This window comes from Aedes albopictus, chromosome 2 (assembly GCF_035046485.1).
Source record: "Aedes albopictus strain Foshan chromosome 2, AalbF5, whole genome shotgun sequence".
NCBI lineage: Eukaryota > Metazoa > Arthropoda > Insecta > Diptera > Culicidae > Aedes > Aedes albopictus.
In genome coordinates, this window is record NC_085137.1 from 486,501,826 (window position 1) to 486,516,120 (window position 14,295).

Sequence of the window (14,295 nt, forward strand, 5' to 3'; positions counted from 1 at the left end):
TCCGTGTTTTTCTGAATACCTATACTATGAATATCTAATCGTTTTCGGTTTTAAACCTAGGTCAGAGCTGACCCAGACTCCCAATAAACGAACGAACAGGCCCGGATTTAAGAGGGGCAAAGGGTGCAAGTGGCCCGGGCCCCCCGATCAGCGGGGCCTCCCAAAAATCCCTGAGCACTATATATTTTGTTCACGAAACCATAAAAAATGCACATCAAAGACGACTATATTTTATGTCAGTTCTAGGGTGGTTATATTGGGTTCTTCAAGGGTATCCATATGCATAGATTCATAATCTGAAATCAAAATCCAAAATATCATAATTTTGAAGCACTCGAGCTTTTTGCAGATTGGATTTGAAGTTGTTTTGGGATTTTTTCGGTATGAGCTCTGTTTTGTCGCTTTATATTTTGAAGCAAAGAAATTTGCTATTTCGATTCAGCTAAAAACAATATTTTAATTACTTAGTAATCCAACTGTTTGGAGTTGAAGTGTTTTTCAAAAAAAAAAAAATGAATATTTTTGGGGCTCGGTTGTAATGCTTGATTGCAGCAAATTCATCTCTAGATAAGCATAACAGTATTCAACAATTTGGTAGAACGAAGTTTTTGTTGTATTTTGAAATACGCGAGTTTCTCTAAAATCTCTTGAAAGTTCTTATCGAGTTCAGTAGATTTTTTTTCTGTAAGTTAAAGTTACTACACAAGAACGTCCCTAAGCATAGAGTGTTTAAAGAAGTTTTGCGGAGTAACTTAAAAATCAGTCTATTGATTATATATTTATTATAATTGTAAAATATTAAGGAATTCGCGCCACTTGGGCGGTGGCTTCTATTTTCGTCTATTTTCCGATATAACTTATTCAAATTTGAACCAATTGACACAATTTTTGGAATGTGGTGAGATATGTATAGTATCTACCCGTGTACAAAATTTCAAGTCAATTGGTTCAAAATTGACTTAGTTATAGTGGAAAACAGACGAATATAGAAGCCACCGCCCAAGTAGCGCGATACCCTACATTCTGAAAGCAACTGCTTAGAACCGATCTGCATAAGTTCATTGAGTACAGATGTTATCATGGGAAAGAGATAATGATTCCAGTAGATGTTTCGAAAACTCGGGGCAGTTTTGGAAATCTTATTTCCAAAAACATGTCGGAGCTGTGGTTTAACATCTCTATATTTTGAGTTTTACTCATGTTTTTGAGAATATATTGCTAAAGTTTCCCCTGGTGTCCTACCTTTTTCTATCTGAATCTTGCAATACTCAATATGCCTAGGTATTGTTATTAGAAAATGTTGGAAGTGGACATCTAAGGACCGATGGAGTTGGTGAATTACAAAGAAGAATGTGGGGTGTGATGAGTGTTGGATTCAAGTTTTTTTTTGTTTTTATTAACGTGTATTTTAATTAAAAAAAAATGGATTCAGGTTGGGTTTCTACTTCACAGAACCGTAATCTTTTCTGTTGCGGTGTTGGTTAACGCGCCTTGTCTAGCGACTTTAGGAAGACGTGGGTTCAATTCCCATCAGAACTACGTGGATTTTTTTGAATTTTTTCCACTCAATTTGTCAGTTTTTCAACATAAATTGTGCCTATGAACTTCAGTCATTACGTACGTCTAACATACCATTTCGGTTGATTATCAGAAAAACAACAACATTTGTGTTCGTAAAAATTAATAAAACAAAAATACGAACAATACACAACATTGAAGAAAAAAAATATATATCTTCAAAATCTTGCTGTTGGGGGCCCACTTTACAGGGTTTGCCCCCCCGAAGTCTAAATCCGGCACTGCGAACGAAAACTGATCTGGATCCGACCCAAATCGAGTCAACATGTAAACATTGTGCAAATCAATCGAACTGTCAGTTGCGAATTTTCGTTAAATTCTTCCTTTTATGGGTAGTACGCAGATCTCAAGAAATTTCTTGGCCTATCTCGATGTGATTACTTGAGCGATTCCGTTTGAAGTGCATACCTCGCTTTTGCGATTAAACGCACGTAGAAAAGTTAGTTGGCACATTCATTAGGCAATGCAGAAAACACCCAAGCGAGTACTTTATCTCTAATTTGCTTGAATGGGTGAGAATTTCTGGTTTTGAATGGATCAGAAAAAATCCTCAGTCCGAATCTCGCCATGTTTGGGTTGGGTTTGGGGCGGATCTGGATCCTACTCGATCGAATAAACGAACGTTTTGACAACAGTTAAGGCGGATTCAGAGCCAAACTAGGTTGAATAAACGAAAACGACATAAATTATGCTGCAGCTTAATAAATAATACAGAATTCACAATCAAAAGCATTCAGGTACACCAGGTGGCCACTTAACGGCAATTCGGAATGCTTCCGGGATCCCTCCCGGGATGCTTCAAGAATTCTTCTTGGTTGGGTCAAGAATCCTTCTGTGTTACTTCCAAAATACTTCTGAGATGCTCCCAGAATACTTTTGGGATGGTTTCAGGTTACTTCTGGAATGCTCTAGCTAGCATCTGGTTTCCTTTACAATTCTTCTTCTAGGTTGCATCAATCTTTCTGAGATGCTTCCCGAGTTCTAATGGTATACTTCCAGATTACATCTTCGATGCTTCCAGATTCCTTCTAGGGTGCTTGTTAGGAAAACTTCTGAGTTGCTTTCAGACTGCTCCCAGAATGATTCTGGGATGCTTCCATATTTATTTTGGAATGCTTCCACAATCCTTCTGGGATTCTTCCAGATTCCTTCATATATGCTTCCAGAATCCATCAGGGATGCTTCCTAAATTCTTCCGGGATACTTACAGATTTCTTCTTAGATGCTTCCCCAGAACCCTTCTGAATTACTTTCAGAATTCTTCTAGGTTGCTCCCAGATTCTTTCTGGGATGCTTCCAGATTCATTTTGGAATACTTCCCGAGTTTTTCGGGAGTTTTCCCAGATTCCTCTGGGATGCTTCCAAATTTCTTCTAAGATACTTCTTCTGGGATACTTATAGATCCCAGACCCCCTTCATTGCAATGGTGTATTCGAAGATCCTGTGTGAGTTTCGATGATACACTATGAATATTTCTCTAACGAACAGATATTGGACCGACCTAGAATTGAAACCCTCAGTATGGTCTTGCTGAGTACCCGAACGTTTACTGTTTCGGCTATATGGGCCCGTTAATTAAAACTACTTGGCATAAATCACCTGGAACCAGAAGAACTCTCTAAAGCGTGATAAATAAATTAGCACACAATGGTCTATTCACTATGCTGTCATCTTCAATGCTTGGAGGTTGATGCCCCCCCCCCCCCCTTATCGTAACTGACCCTTCTTGTTCGCCCGCAATGTTTTCATTTTGTAGTTGACCCCCTTTATCTCTTCATTCACCAATTGCAGTGAAGTGCCAAATTTAACGACAACGATCACAGCTTGTCGCCATTAATTGAAATTTTGTAGTGTCTTCTTCGTAGCCGTGATTTGCAATTCGGAATAGCGTTCTGCGTTCAGTGAGTGAGTGTTTTGTAAACAAAAGAAGATTTTTATCAACCTGCTGGCTGAGGCTGACATGGACAAGCCGAAAACCGATCAGAGATGAAGATGGAAGTGAACCCGACCAGCGGTGATGAAGTAACAAAGTGCCACCGAAACTGACGTGACAACGGGGGGTCACCGCCATCGTGGTCGGTCGTTGTGTTGGGCACGTGTCCCACGTTGTTGATGGGTTTTGGATGCGAATGGTGAAACTTCCCTGTCATCTTCATCGCATTGCATTGTAGTGAGTGGTTGGTTGGCTACCGTTTCTTGTCATCATCGACTTTGGTGTTCAAAACTGTTGATGGGCGGGGCAGACTACCTACTGTGAGTTCTGAATGAAAACAATTCATGGTGCGCAACAGTGATTCAGATCTATTCGGATTCGTCTTCTGGTTGAATTGGTTGCAGTTCTGCTGCAAGGATGTGCCTCAGCATTAGACGCTTCTGCATCGATTGTAAAGGTAAGAAATATTGTTTTAGGAACGATTATAAAGATGTTGTGTAGCCTCTAAAACCGTGCAAACCGTAGAAACATCAGTCTTGGATAATACAAATTCAAATCGCAATGCGATAAAGAGTAACAAAGGTTTGTTCTCTTCGTCATGAGGGGTTTTTGAGACCCAAATTGGCTGAACTTTGGGCATATAACTCAGCCCTGGTTGGGAAGGACTTGAGGCCGACTCTGAGTTCAACAGGGTTCAAAAAACTCCTCATGACGAAGAGAACAAAACTGCCGAAAATACGTAAGTTCCCCTATGATCGAACCCCAATTTTGCACGCTTGCACGCCAAAAGAAATATAGACGAGGAAGAAAGGGGATAAATTGATAATTATAAAGCAGGAAGAAGGGACATGGTCAGGGATTGAACTCATCAACTTCTGCAGACGAATAAGAAGCGTTAGTTCTTGGACCACAAATCCATACCTTGTACATTATGGCTATAAACTGGTTTAATTGAATGAGTTATGCGAAGATGAAGAAATTTGTCCTAAGAAATACAAATCGGCGGATAGTGCTACTACAAATTTATTGATATTTCTAAAATAAACTCGCTACCAGCAATTTTGATTTCAGTAAATGTATCCTCTTTCGTCCAGCTGCAGTTCCAGTTTTTTCTTCAGATATCCTAAAAGGAAAGCCCTCCTCTGCGCTTGGTTGTATGTTTCCAACTCCCGACCCATCGATTTGTTGGCCATGTGTGCTTCCAATTCTGTCAGCAAATTATCCAAATACACATCTTCTCCGGCTGGTGCTTGACCATCTAACTCCCGTCGTATGGCGTCCAGAAGTTTTTCGCTGTACTCGCCAAGTCCACCGCTCTCTTCCAACACTCCTTGCTCCACCACGCGTCCCATAAAGTCCTGAAAAGCCGTTTCGATCTCCTCATCTAGCTCGGACAACAGCAGCGGTCTTCCCGATCCCATTTCGAACCACCGAGGCTTCTCCCCTTCATCGGCCACGGATACAGCCAGATACGCGCAGAGCCCTTTTCCGTCGTCCAACTGCTTGGTACAGAGATAGCTGCAGAAGTCCTTCGCCCCACCTGCTATCGGCATGGCAGCGGCTTCCGCCGCTTCAAAATCCTTCAACCACGGTGGTTCATCCAAGTTCGAAGGCGCGATCGTCTGCGGCAATGGGTCCAGCGCTCCGGCCGGAGGTTTCGCCAGGAAGGGTTCGGTCAGGATTCCCGACTGAACGCACGTTACCAACTTTACGAGATAGAGATTGCGCTGCCGTTTGGAGTCTATTCCGCGATAGATTTCGAGGCACAGCTTCTCAAACCAGGATTCGATCAGTCCCTGCTCGACGGGTCTGCTTTGAAACAGATACATACTGCTGCGGGCGAAACTCAGGATGAAGAGGAAGTCTTCGTCCAGTTTAGTCTCCAGAGCAGGTCCTGCCGCCATTTTGCGTATGTTTGTTCTTGGGTGGGTTTGTCAAAAAACGAAGAAATACGCGAAATAAGCAAGTCTACTGAGATTAAGCTGTAGGCTGGGCTACTGCGTTCTGTGATTTCACGTGTGATTCAGACCTGTTTATGATGGCACGGTGGCACCCCTCCGGTTCTTCTGGGATTCCACAGGAATTCAATCCGGGATTCCTCCAAGAAATCTGTCACGGTTACTCCACGAATTTGTTCCAGGACTCCTTCATGAGTTTTATGTGGGATTCCCACGGAGTTCTTGATGATTCTTTGGGATTCTTCCAGGAATTACTTCTGAGACCATGTCTGAGACTCTAAAGAAATTCCGTTTGCGATTCCTTCAAGGGCTCTTGCCAGGATTCTTCAGAAACCCCTTCCGAAATTCTGTCCGGGATTCCTTCCAGGAATTCTATATGAGAATCCTTCCACAGTTCCTTCTGGGATTTCTTCATGAATTCTCATAGTGATCCTTCCAGGAATCATCCAAAAACTTCTTCAGGATTCTTCCTGGAGCACCTTCTGGGGATTCTTTCAGAAACTACTCCTGGGATTCCTTCCAGGATTCCTACAGTAACTCCACCGGGACCTTCTTCCGGGATTCCTAGAGGAACTACTTCCAGGATTCTTTTGGGAACTCCTTAAGGGATTCCTTCAGAAGCTCCATCAGGGATTCCTCCGGGATTTTTTTTTTCTGGGATTCTGTCAGGAATAGCTTCTGAAATTTCTTTAAAAACTCCTTCGTGGATTTCTTCGGTAACTGCTTCCAGGATTTCCGACACCAATTTAACAGCATTTTGTTAGTTGCCCTCAATGCGACCCTGTTCGTGAAGTGAAATCCAAATCATCGAATCCGCTAAATAAAAACCTTGGAAATCTGGTGCTGTTCCGGTACCTGAATTTTCCTGCACCAATTCTGAGTCAGTTTGCAATAGTTGCAAGCTGTTATACAAGTACCAAGTCAGGTCAGAACAGACCCTAACCGTTATATGTCCAAAAACACGCAACAGACACTTATTTTGACATGCTTAAACGTATATTTGTCCGTTTAAGTATCAGTCGTGTCGATACTGAAACCGCATTCACGAGAAACTTTCTTCGGGAACTTCAACAAGTTTTTTTAACTTAAAATGTTCAGAAACATTTCCTCTTTTCGACGATGTATGCAACACTAGTCCCAATTTTACGGTTTTCAACAGCAATATAGCCGTGCGTCATATCCGGATTTTTTTACTGTTTTGTGCAAAATTGCTGGGTGCTAAGGTCTGTATCCGCAAAAATCCGGACCCAGAAACACGGCTGTAACTCTGCAATGGATACAATAAAATTACTCAAATTCGGCCTGGAAACATCTTAAGATGTGTTCAATTCACCTGCAAAATTTCATGTAAATCGGTGCTGTACTTTTTGTTGTAGCAATGTAACAGTAAAACGTGCGCTAATGAATGTTGTACAGCACCTGGTTCAGCATGTCAGCGCTGTATCAGCAAAATTTCAAAAAAAAAATCGATGAACTATCAACAATTTTATAGTCAAAACACGTATTGGGGCTAATTGTGGTTTTAGCCCTTTCGACAGCAATTAGTGAGCACCTCTTATTGTTCCGATTGTACTGTTTAAAGTATTATTCCAATAATCATGAAATTTTGCGAACATAATATATACATGATTAACTAACTTCTATGAAAATTTCATAAAAATTGGCAGAGGTATTCGATAGTTATGAATAGGAATATATAGCATATGAAAAATACGGAAAATATTCGCAAATACTCACCCACATCAGCAGTGATAGCTTTCCAACCAGTTGATTAAAATTGATGAAATTTTGCTAGAGAGAGTATGAATGTACATCATAACTGCTCACGAAATTTCATCGTTATCCTAACTGTACTTTGGACTGCAGTGGAAAAGAACCATCAGTCATGCAGATGAAAATTGGTAATGATTGTACAAAATGCTTGAATATACCTCTTTTTGTTTTTGAGCTACAATTAAAAGTATCGCACCGATCTTCATCAAATTTTGCTCAAATAATAAACATACACCAAAGAGTTTTCAGTGAAAATTTTGGCCAATTTTATCGATCCATTGCAGAGTTACAGCCGTGTTTCTGTGTCCGGATTATTACGGGTACAGACCTTAGTAGTGGACCCTGCGACTATAGTGGACCCCCTGCAGAAAAATCCAAATACAAAAGCCCAAATCACGTGCCAAATCAACTGATTCCAGGCTACTTCCACAACGGGAACATAAGTAAATTACATTGTTTTGTTTTGTTGATGTTGTTTTCAATGAGAGTGAAAGGGAAGGAGAGAATTTCATATAGAGCCCTATAGGCTAGCCCCTTTTGTACGTTGACAACACCTGTTTTAGTCCTTTTCAGAAATAGTAGTACTAGGTAGTACTTGTTGAATGGTAGGTGCATCACACAGCTCAGTGGAGAGCTAGGTATCAACTGGTAGGTAAATGGAAATAAATTGTAAATATGTTATACCTAGATTGAATAAAGGAGAGGCACTGAGCTGGTAGCGATATCAGTCAGTGCCTGGGTTTGGAGAACAAAGCCTCGCCTGTGTTTTTATTTCCAACAGTGCTTAGTAGTAGTAACACAAATATGTATAACCAATAAAAAAGGATGCGCAAATACAACTTTCAATAACTTCTCTAGTATTGGAGCGTAATGCGAGGTATGCACTTCAGACGGAATCGCTCAAGTAATTTTCGTTCAGTGCATTATTTTTCCGTGACCAGAATGGTCAAGAAATTTGACACAGCAAGCCTGAATTTTGCACGCATCGAGATAGGCCAAGAAATTTCTTGCGATCTCCGTACTACCCATAAGCTGGAAAATTCAGTGTAAACATTATATACAGGGGATAGACAAAATGATCGGGACAGGCAAAATTTCCACTTTCCAAAAAATGTTCAACTAGCTGTAACTTTTCGAAAAGTGCATCAAATATTCTCAAATTTTTACTGTAAGTTCTTCAACTAGTAGTGTATTAGTGGACAAAATTTGGAAAATATCGGACAATTCTTCACAAAGTTATAAAGATTTTTGGAAAAGATAAAATTATCCGATAGTCAACTTTGAGCTGTTATATCTCCGGATTCAATGAGCCGATTGCAATGAAATTTTGACCATTCATGACTTATATAATGAACTCTGGAAAACATTTGACTTAACTTGAAATTTTTAACAGGCGAAAAAGTTATAGCGATTTTATTTTTTTCGCATTTTTTTGTAAATTGGCCTATTTTTAATATGCATCCCATTACTTTTTCAACTTATTGGCGGCTATGTTGTTACTTTCCTTCAAAACGCATTTATATATAGGTCAATTAGAGGGAAACGAAATGAACTATAATTTGCATCTTGAATTTTGTAACGATTTTGATGTTTTGGATAATTTGGTGTTTTATTAGAAAAATAATCTAATCGTTATAATTTTCTTCTGTGTTAAAAATATTAAGTTAAGTCAATGGTTTTTCATAGCTCATTATATAAGTCTTGAATGGTCAAAATTTCATTGCATTCGGTTCATTGAATCCGGAGATATAACAGCTCAAAGTTGGCTATCGGATAATTTTACCTTTTTCAAAAATCTTTATTACTTCGTGAAGAATTGTCCGATCTTTTCCAAATTTTGTCCACTGATACACAACTAGTTGAAGAACTTACAGTTAAAATTTGAGAATATTTGATGCACTTTTCAAAAAGTTACAGCTAATTGAACATTTTTTGAGAAGTGAAAATTTTGCCTGTCCCGATCATTTTGTCTATCCCCTGTAAGCTGGAGAATTCAATAAACATTATAAAACGAGCTCACCCATTTTTATCCGTTCTTTATGCAATATGTGTCTATAAAAACACCGACTTAACGACGATTATTTTCTCTCCTTCTCAATTGCAGGAAAATCCTCCCGTTCCGAAGACCTCGACGACCAGCACGTTACGCGGCGCAAGAAGGCCTCGACGAGCATATGCTTCAAGGTTCCGGCGGCGGGTCTGGGTGCCCGTCCGCCCAGTATAATCAGCAGCAGTACCACCACCGACGAGGGCGGTTTCAACGAGCCGTCGCCGGAGATCAAAGCCAAACTGAAACCGGCGTACGATTTCGATGTGGTGGCCCCAGATTTGCCGGCGTCTCCGCCGAGGAGGCCCGCAACCGGGGCAGCAGCTACTGCCACCACCAATGGGGACGGGGAGGGAGCACTGCTGGAACCGCTGGTATCCGGCGGCGAGGAAGAACCCCAGCTCAACTACGCCGATCTGGGCTACCGGTTACGCCCGGATGGAACCGAGTGCGACGAAATCTACGGCGAGGTAGATCGCTATCAAAGTGCCAACAGCAGCAGCAGTATTATCACCAACAATAATAATCAACCGTTAGACTTAGTAGGCCACGGCGGCACTAGTAGTGTAGACAGTAGAAACGCTATTAACAATACCCGATCTCATTTGAACAATACTAACAACAATCAGCAACTTTCGGAAATGATCGCCACTAATGGCAAACCCGACACTGACGATGTGCCAATGGCCGAGATGGATCGAGTCCTGTACGCTTCGATCGTGCCTAAAGCGACCGGAGATTCGTCCTCGACCATCGCCAGCAGCGAGCTAGCGTTCATAGACATTGAAAAAGATGAGGCTAAAATTTTGGACCTGGACGAACTGAGCGAAGGAGGCGCCGAGAAAGGCTACCACAGCCCCCAAACGATCCTCGATCCGACGCGGCCTACTTTGAGTGAGTACGACGAGGATGACTACAGTAACAAAACTTTGCCGGATCCGCCATCGCTGATGTCGATGCGACCGCCACCCATCCCGGAAGGGCCACCTCTGGACCTGCAGGATGTGCAGTACGCCGACGCCAGCGACAACGAGCACGACAGTCTGGTGCTACCGGACGAGATGACGGCGGACGAGGCCGAGCGGTTACTCAGTTCGAGGTATGTGGTTATTTTGCTCTGTGTATAAATACAAACATGTTGTAGTAGGTAGCTTAGCTAAGCAGGAATGTGTCGCATTTTTCGCCGCCTACTCCGAGTTCATAGAGTGCTTCGCATTCAGAGTATGCACTATGCAAATGCGGCGGCGCTTGTTTTAGCTGCCTACTTCTCCCGTTGTTGTCGTTAGAGTTAAACATTTTGTTAATTTAGTCGGTAGGTATGTTGCAGCTGAATGAGCGGTTTGGGGCGGAGGTCAGATGCAGAAATTTGGGTATCAAGAGAAAGTGAATGACTTGCAAAATACTTGAGAACAGAAATTGAACCCTTTTTTGCTTCCCTCAACCTTTCTTTCCCATTGTTGCTCCAGAGTCTTCAGTTTTACTCATTATCACTCAGCTTTAGAGGTTTATGATCTTAGTGTTAGTGTTAGTGTTAGTGTTAGTGTTATTATATTATGTTATGTTAGTGGGTGTCTTATTTCATCATATACAAATTATGTTCCACGCCAAAATTTTGGTAACCTTTTGCTAGTTTTACACGTTTTACTTAAGTAATAACTTATGGTATTGACTAATTCGCAAATGTCGTGCACATCCCAGATCTGTCAGAGTGCCCAAAAGTGTCAATTTCCCAAACATATCAAATTTATGTGGACTACGGCACATCTATTCGAGGTTGACGTCCGCGCTACCCCGCTGTCATCATTAAATTAAAGCCCAGTTTAGCGTTGAAAAGGATCGCTCAAGAAATTTCTTTACCAATTCCTGGCAAAAACTTTTCACAGAGGCTGCCATCTGAATTGTTATTTCTTGGTAACTCCGTACTGTGATCGAAGATAAACGGTTTCATGGGCGATTCAGGCAAGGAATTTCAAGATTGGCCATGAACTCTAATGCTGAGTAAAAATTAATACATATGACTAAAACTCTGGAGCAACCATGGGAAAGAGAAAGAGAGAAGGATCTCGCGTGACATTTGAAAATGACCAAATATTTGGGTATATGTACTAACGTATTTCTGTTGTCCTAGCATCTAGCCATAAGATAAGATTCTTCTTCTTTGGTGCTACTGAAATTGATCAAACGTCTGTTGATGTGATTATAAGAACGAAATTTCCCCATCAGATGGCGCTAGGATGTGCATCACTACTCTCACTGAATTTCGTCTCGATGAAAAAATGCAAAATTTGCCATCCACAGATGCTTCCAAGATGCCTTTTTGTTGGGATTCTTTCAGGAATTCCAGTTGGGATTGCACCAGGAATGTCTTCTGGGATTCATAAAAAAAATCCTGGTGGGATTCATCCAGGACTTGTTTATGGGATTCCTTCAGATTTAGCTCCTGTGATATCTCCGGTATTTTTTTCAAGGATTCTTAAAGAATTCATCCAGTGATTTTTTTTTTTCAAATATAACTTGTTTGATACATCCATTAGTTTCTACTCGTAATAATTCCTGCTAGAATTACTCTATTGCTACACAGTTGGGGAAAATACTTTTTTAATTGCTCCAGGAGTTCTTAATGAGATTACTATCCGAATTCTACATCCGAATTGCTTCAAAAATTTCCTAAAAAATATTTTAATAGAAAATTACAGCAGAGCAGATTTTTTCTTAGAGAATTCCAGCAGAGATTATTCTAGGGACTTTTTCAGGAATTCCTCCGGTGGAAAATACCTGCTAGGAATTCTCCATGAATTCCTGATGGGGTTCCTCCAGAAATTGCTGCTTGAATTCCTCCAGCTCTTCTTTCTGGCATTTCTGTGGAAATTTCTCCTACAGTTTTTCCAGGGATTTCTCATAAGATTTGTTCAGCAAATCATTCACCGTTGATTTCTCCGGTAATCCTTCTAAAAATTCAGACTAGAACTCGTCCACAGGAATTCCTATTGAGACTCCTCCTGACATTCTTACATACATTGCCCATGTTATTCTTCCCGAAAACTCCTTCGGATAATTCATCAGGAATTTTCCTGGAGTTCTCCGTATATTGCTCCAAGAATTCCTAATGGAACTCAGAACATCTTCGGTATCTCCTGCGGGAATTCATGTAGGGATTACTGGTAGCAATCCTCAACGGTTTGCTTCAAGAATTCCACTAGAGATTCATCCAAAAATTCATCTAGGAATTCTTCTTGGGATTTCTTCGAAGATTCGTCCATTGATTTCTCAAGGAGTAGTTTAAAATACAACCAGGAGCTAACAAAATCTGGTTATCACTGTTCTATGAAAGAGTCTGTACACTTTACAATGTCTGTCTGCTTTCCTTTCTACAGAAGGATGTGTGGACTCCAAGCCAATACTATATTAAAGGCATCTGTGTTTGATCCCCGGTACGGTACAGGATTACTTAAAAAAAAAAAACACGGTCACGTTTAATGATTCCAGTGAGCTATTCGCTCTTTGAAGGAAGCACGACCAGGGTATGCAGAATATGACACCGCAAGCGAAAAACAGGCAACAAAGAAGGCACGGCAACAACGCTTTGTTTTTTCGTTAGCAGATAATGACAAAATCGCTCCCGAGTTTGTTCACAACAAAAACGGTAGGAATATTTGTCTCGTTCTGTTCACATCGTAATTTTCGCATTGTTTTACAACTGAAACTCGACTTTAAGGTTTGCAAGAGTCTTAATTCGTCCAAATGCGTATGAATTCGATGATGTGGGTCGAAAATTTCTGCAGAAAAGTCGGAATATCAGAACACGCACGGCAAGCGATGTTTGTTTTATTGCTCTCATCGCCTGACATGCGCTTGTTGCGGAGCGCCTTTGTTACCGACATACACCGTTTAGGACAAAGCGTTTGTTTTTCGGCGTGATCCGTTTTTCGTACCCTGAGCACGACACATGCAACGCCCAGTGACACAGCCGAAAACATTTCCTGACAGCTGCGGCGGGAATCGAACGGCCACGAATCCACCATACTTATTTCTTGCTAATAGAACTTTCTAGGATTTCTCTGAGTATGACCTTAGTATGTTACACTAAAAACTGAATGCCTGGAAACTGAATTTAGGAAATCTCAGCTAAATGCTTGACCTTCAATGTGTGTTGCTAGCGGTGTATCCATGGGTGCCGCTATGAATAAAGTAGACTTTTTGCTGATATATTAGTTAAATTTCAATTGCCGAGAGTTCGGCTGTACGATTCTCGACAAAAGAATGCAAAAGTCCGAGCTCAGTTAAGTGCTGTTATGCCAGTCTAATTCAATTGAAACGAGCATCTGAGTTGCAAACTTCTGAAACATGATCAATCCAATAGAATGACGTGTTTTTACTGAGCAAATGACTTGAGTGTCCACTTGCACGCTCTTGAATGCATCTTTGTTGAAGCAAGTGTTTACATTGTTCAACTCGTGCGGTGCGTAAGCAAACTGAATTGAATTCAGCTCATTTGACAGATGATCTGAGTTCAACTCACATGATTAAACATGTTCAACTTTCGTTCAAGCCAAGTCAGTTGCTGAACGGTGGTGTTTACACGTTCAATTCGCATTCAATCGGGCATTTTCCATTGACTTGAATCAAGCCACTTGCTCCATGTAAACTAGGCATTAGTGATGAGCTAGCATTTCATGACAAAACCATTGGAATAATTGCGGTTTAAGGAGAAACTTCAAAGAATACCATCATGGCTGCCACAATGGCCGACGTAGACCCCTACTTACGTTTTCAAGAGCACAAATCTTAAAAATTTGTAAACAAATGCGCTCGATTTGGAAAAGCTTCCTCTTTTTGCAAGTGAGCAAAGCCAGGATAATCAAGTGCGGCTTGGTTCGATGCTTCGTTCGTCAGATTTGTGCCTCTAAAGTTTGTATGCAAAATTGCAATGGGATTTCTTGATGTTTCACCTTAAGATCATTTGCTGGAATCTCGGCTTAATGCTTGACGTAATGTTCGTTGCTAGC

General features: G+C 41.0%; 2 protein-coding genes across 10 annotated transcripts in view; one reads left to right on the top strand and one right to left on the bottom strand.

Moving 5' to 3' along the window:
• Positions 1-14,295, top strand: part of LOC109623115 (neurabin-1) — a 196,661-nt gene that overhangs the window by 142,183 nt on the left and 40,183 nt on the right. For 8 of the 9 annotated variants that reach the window (XM_062854168.1, XM_062854171.1, XM_062854167.1 and 5 more), the window contains exon 3: positions 9,347-10,388. In XM_062854168.1, coding sequence (XP_062710152.1) covers positions 9,347-10,388 — 1,042 coding nt within the window. Of the gene's footprint in view, positions 1-3,445; positions 3,969-9,346; positions 10,389-14,295 lie in introns of those variants that run through there. The other variant, XM_020077595.3, reaches the window with a different exon arrangement.
• Positions 4,519-5,551, bottom strand: LOC115265458 (uncharacterized). The gene has a single exon (XM_029870647.2). The coding sequence runs from the start codon at positions 5,413-5,415 to the stop codon at positions 4,579-4,581; it is 837 nt and encodes a 278-aa protein (XP_029726507.2). The 5' UTR covers positions 5,416-5,551; the 3' UTR covers positions 4,519-4,578.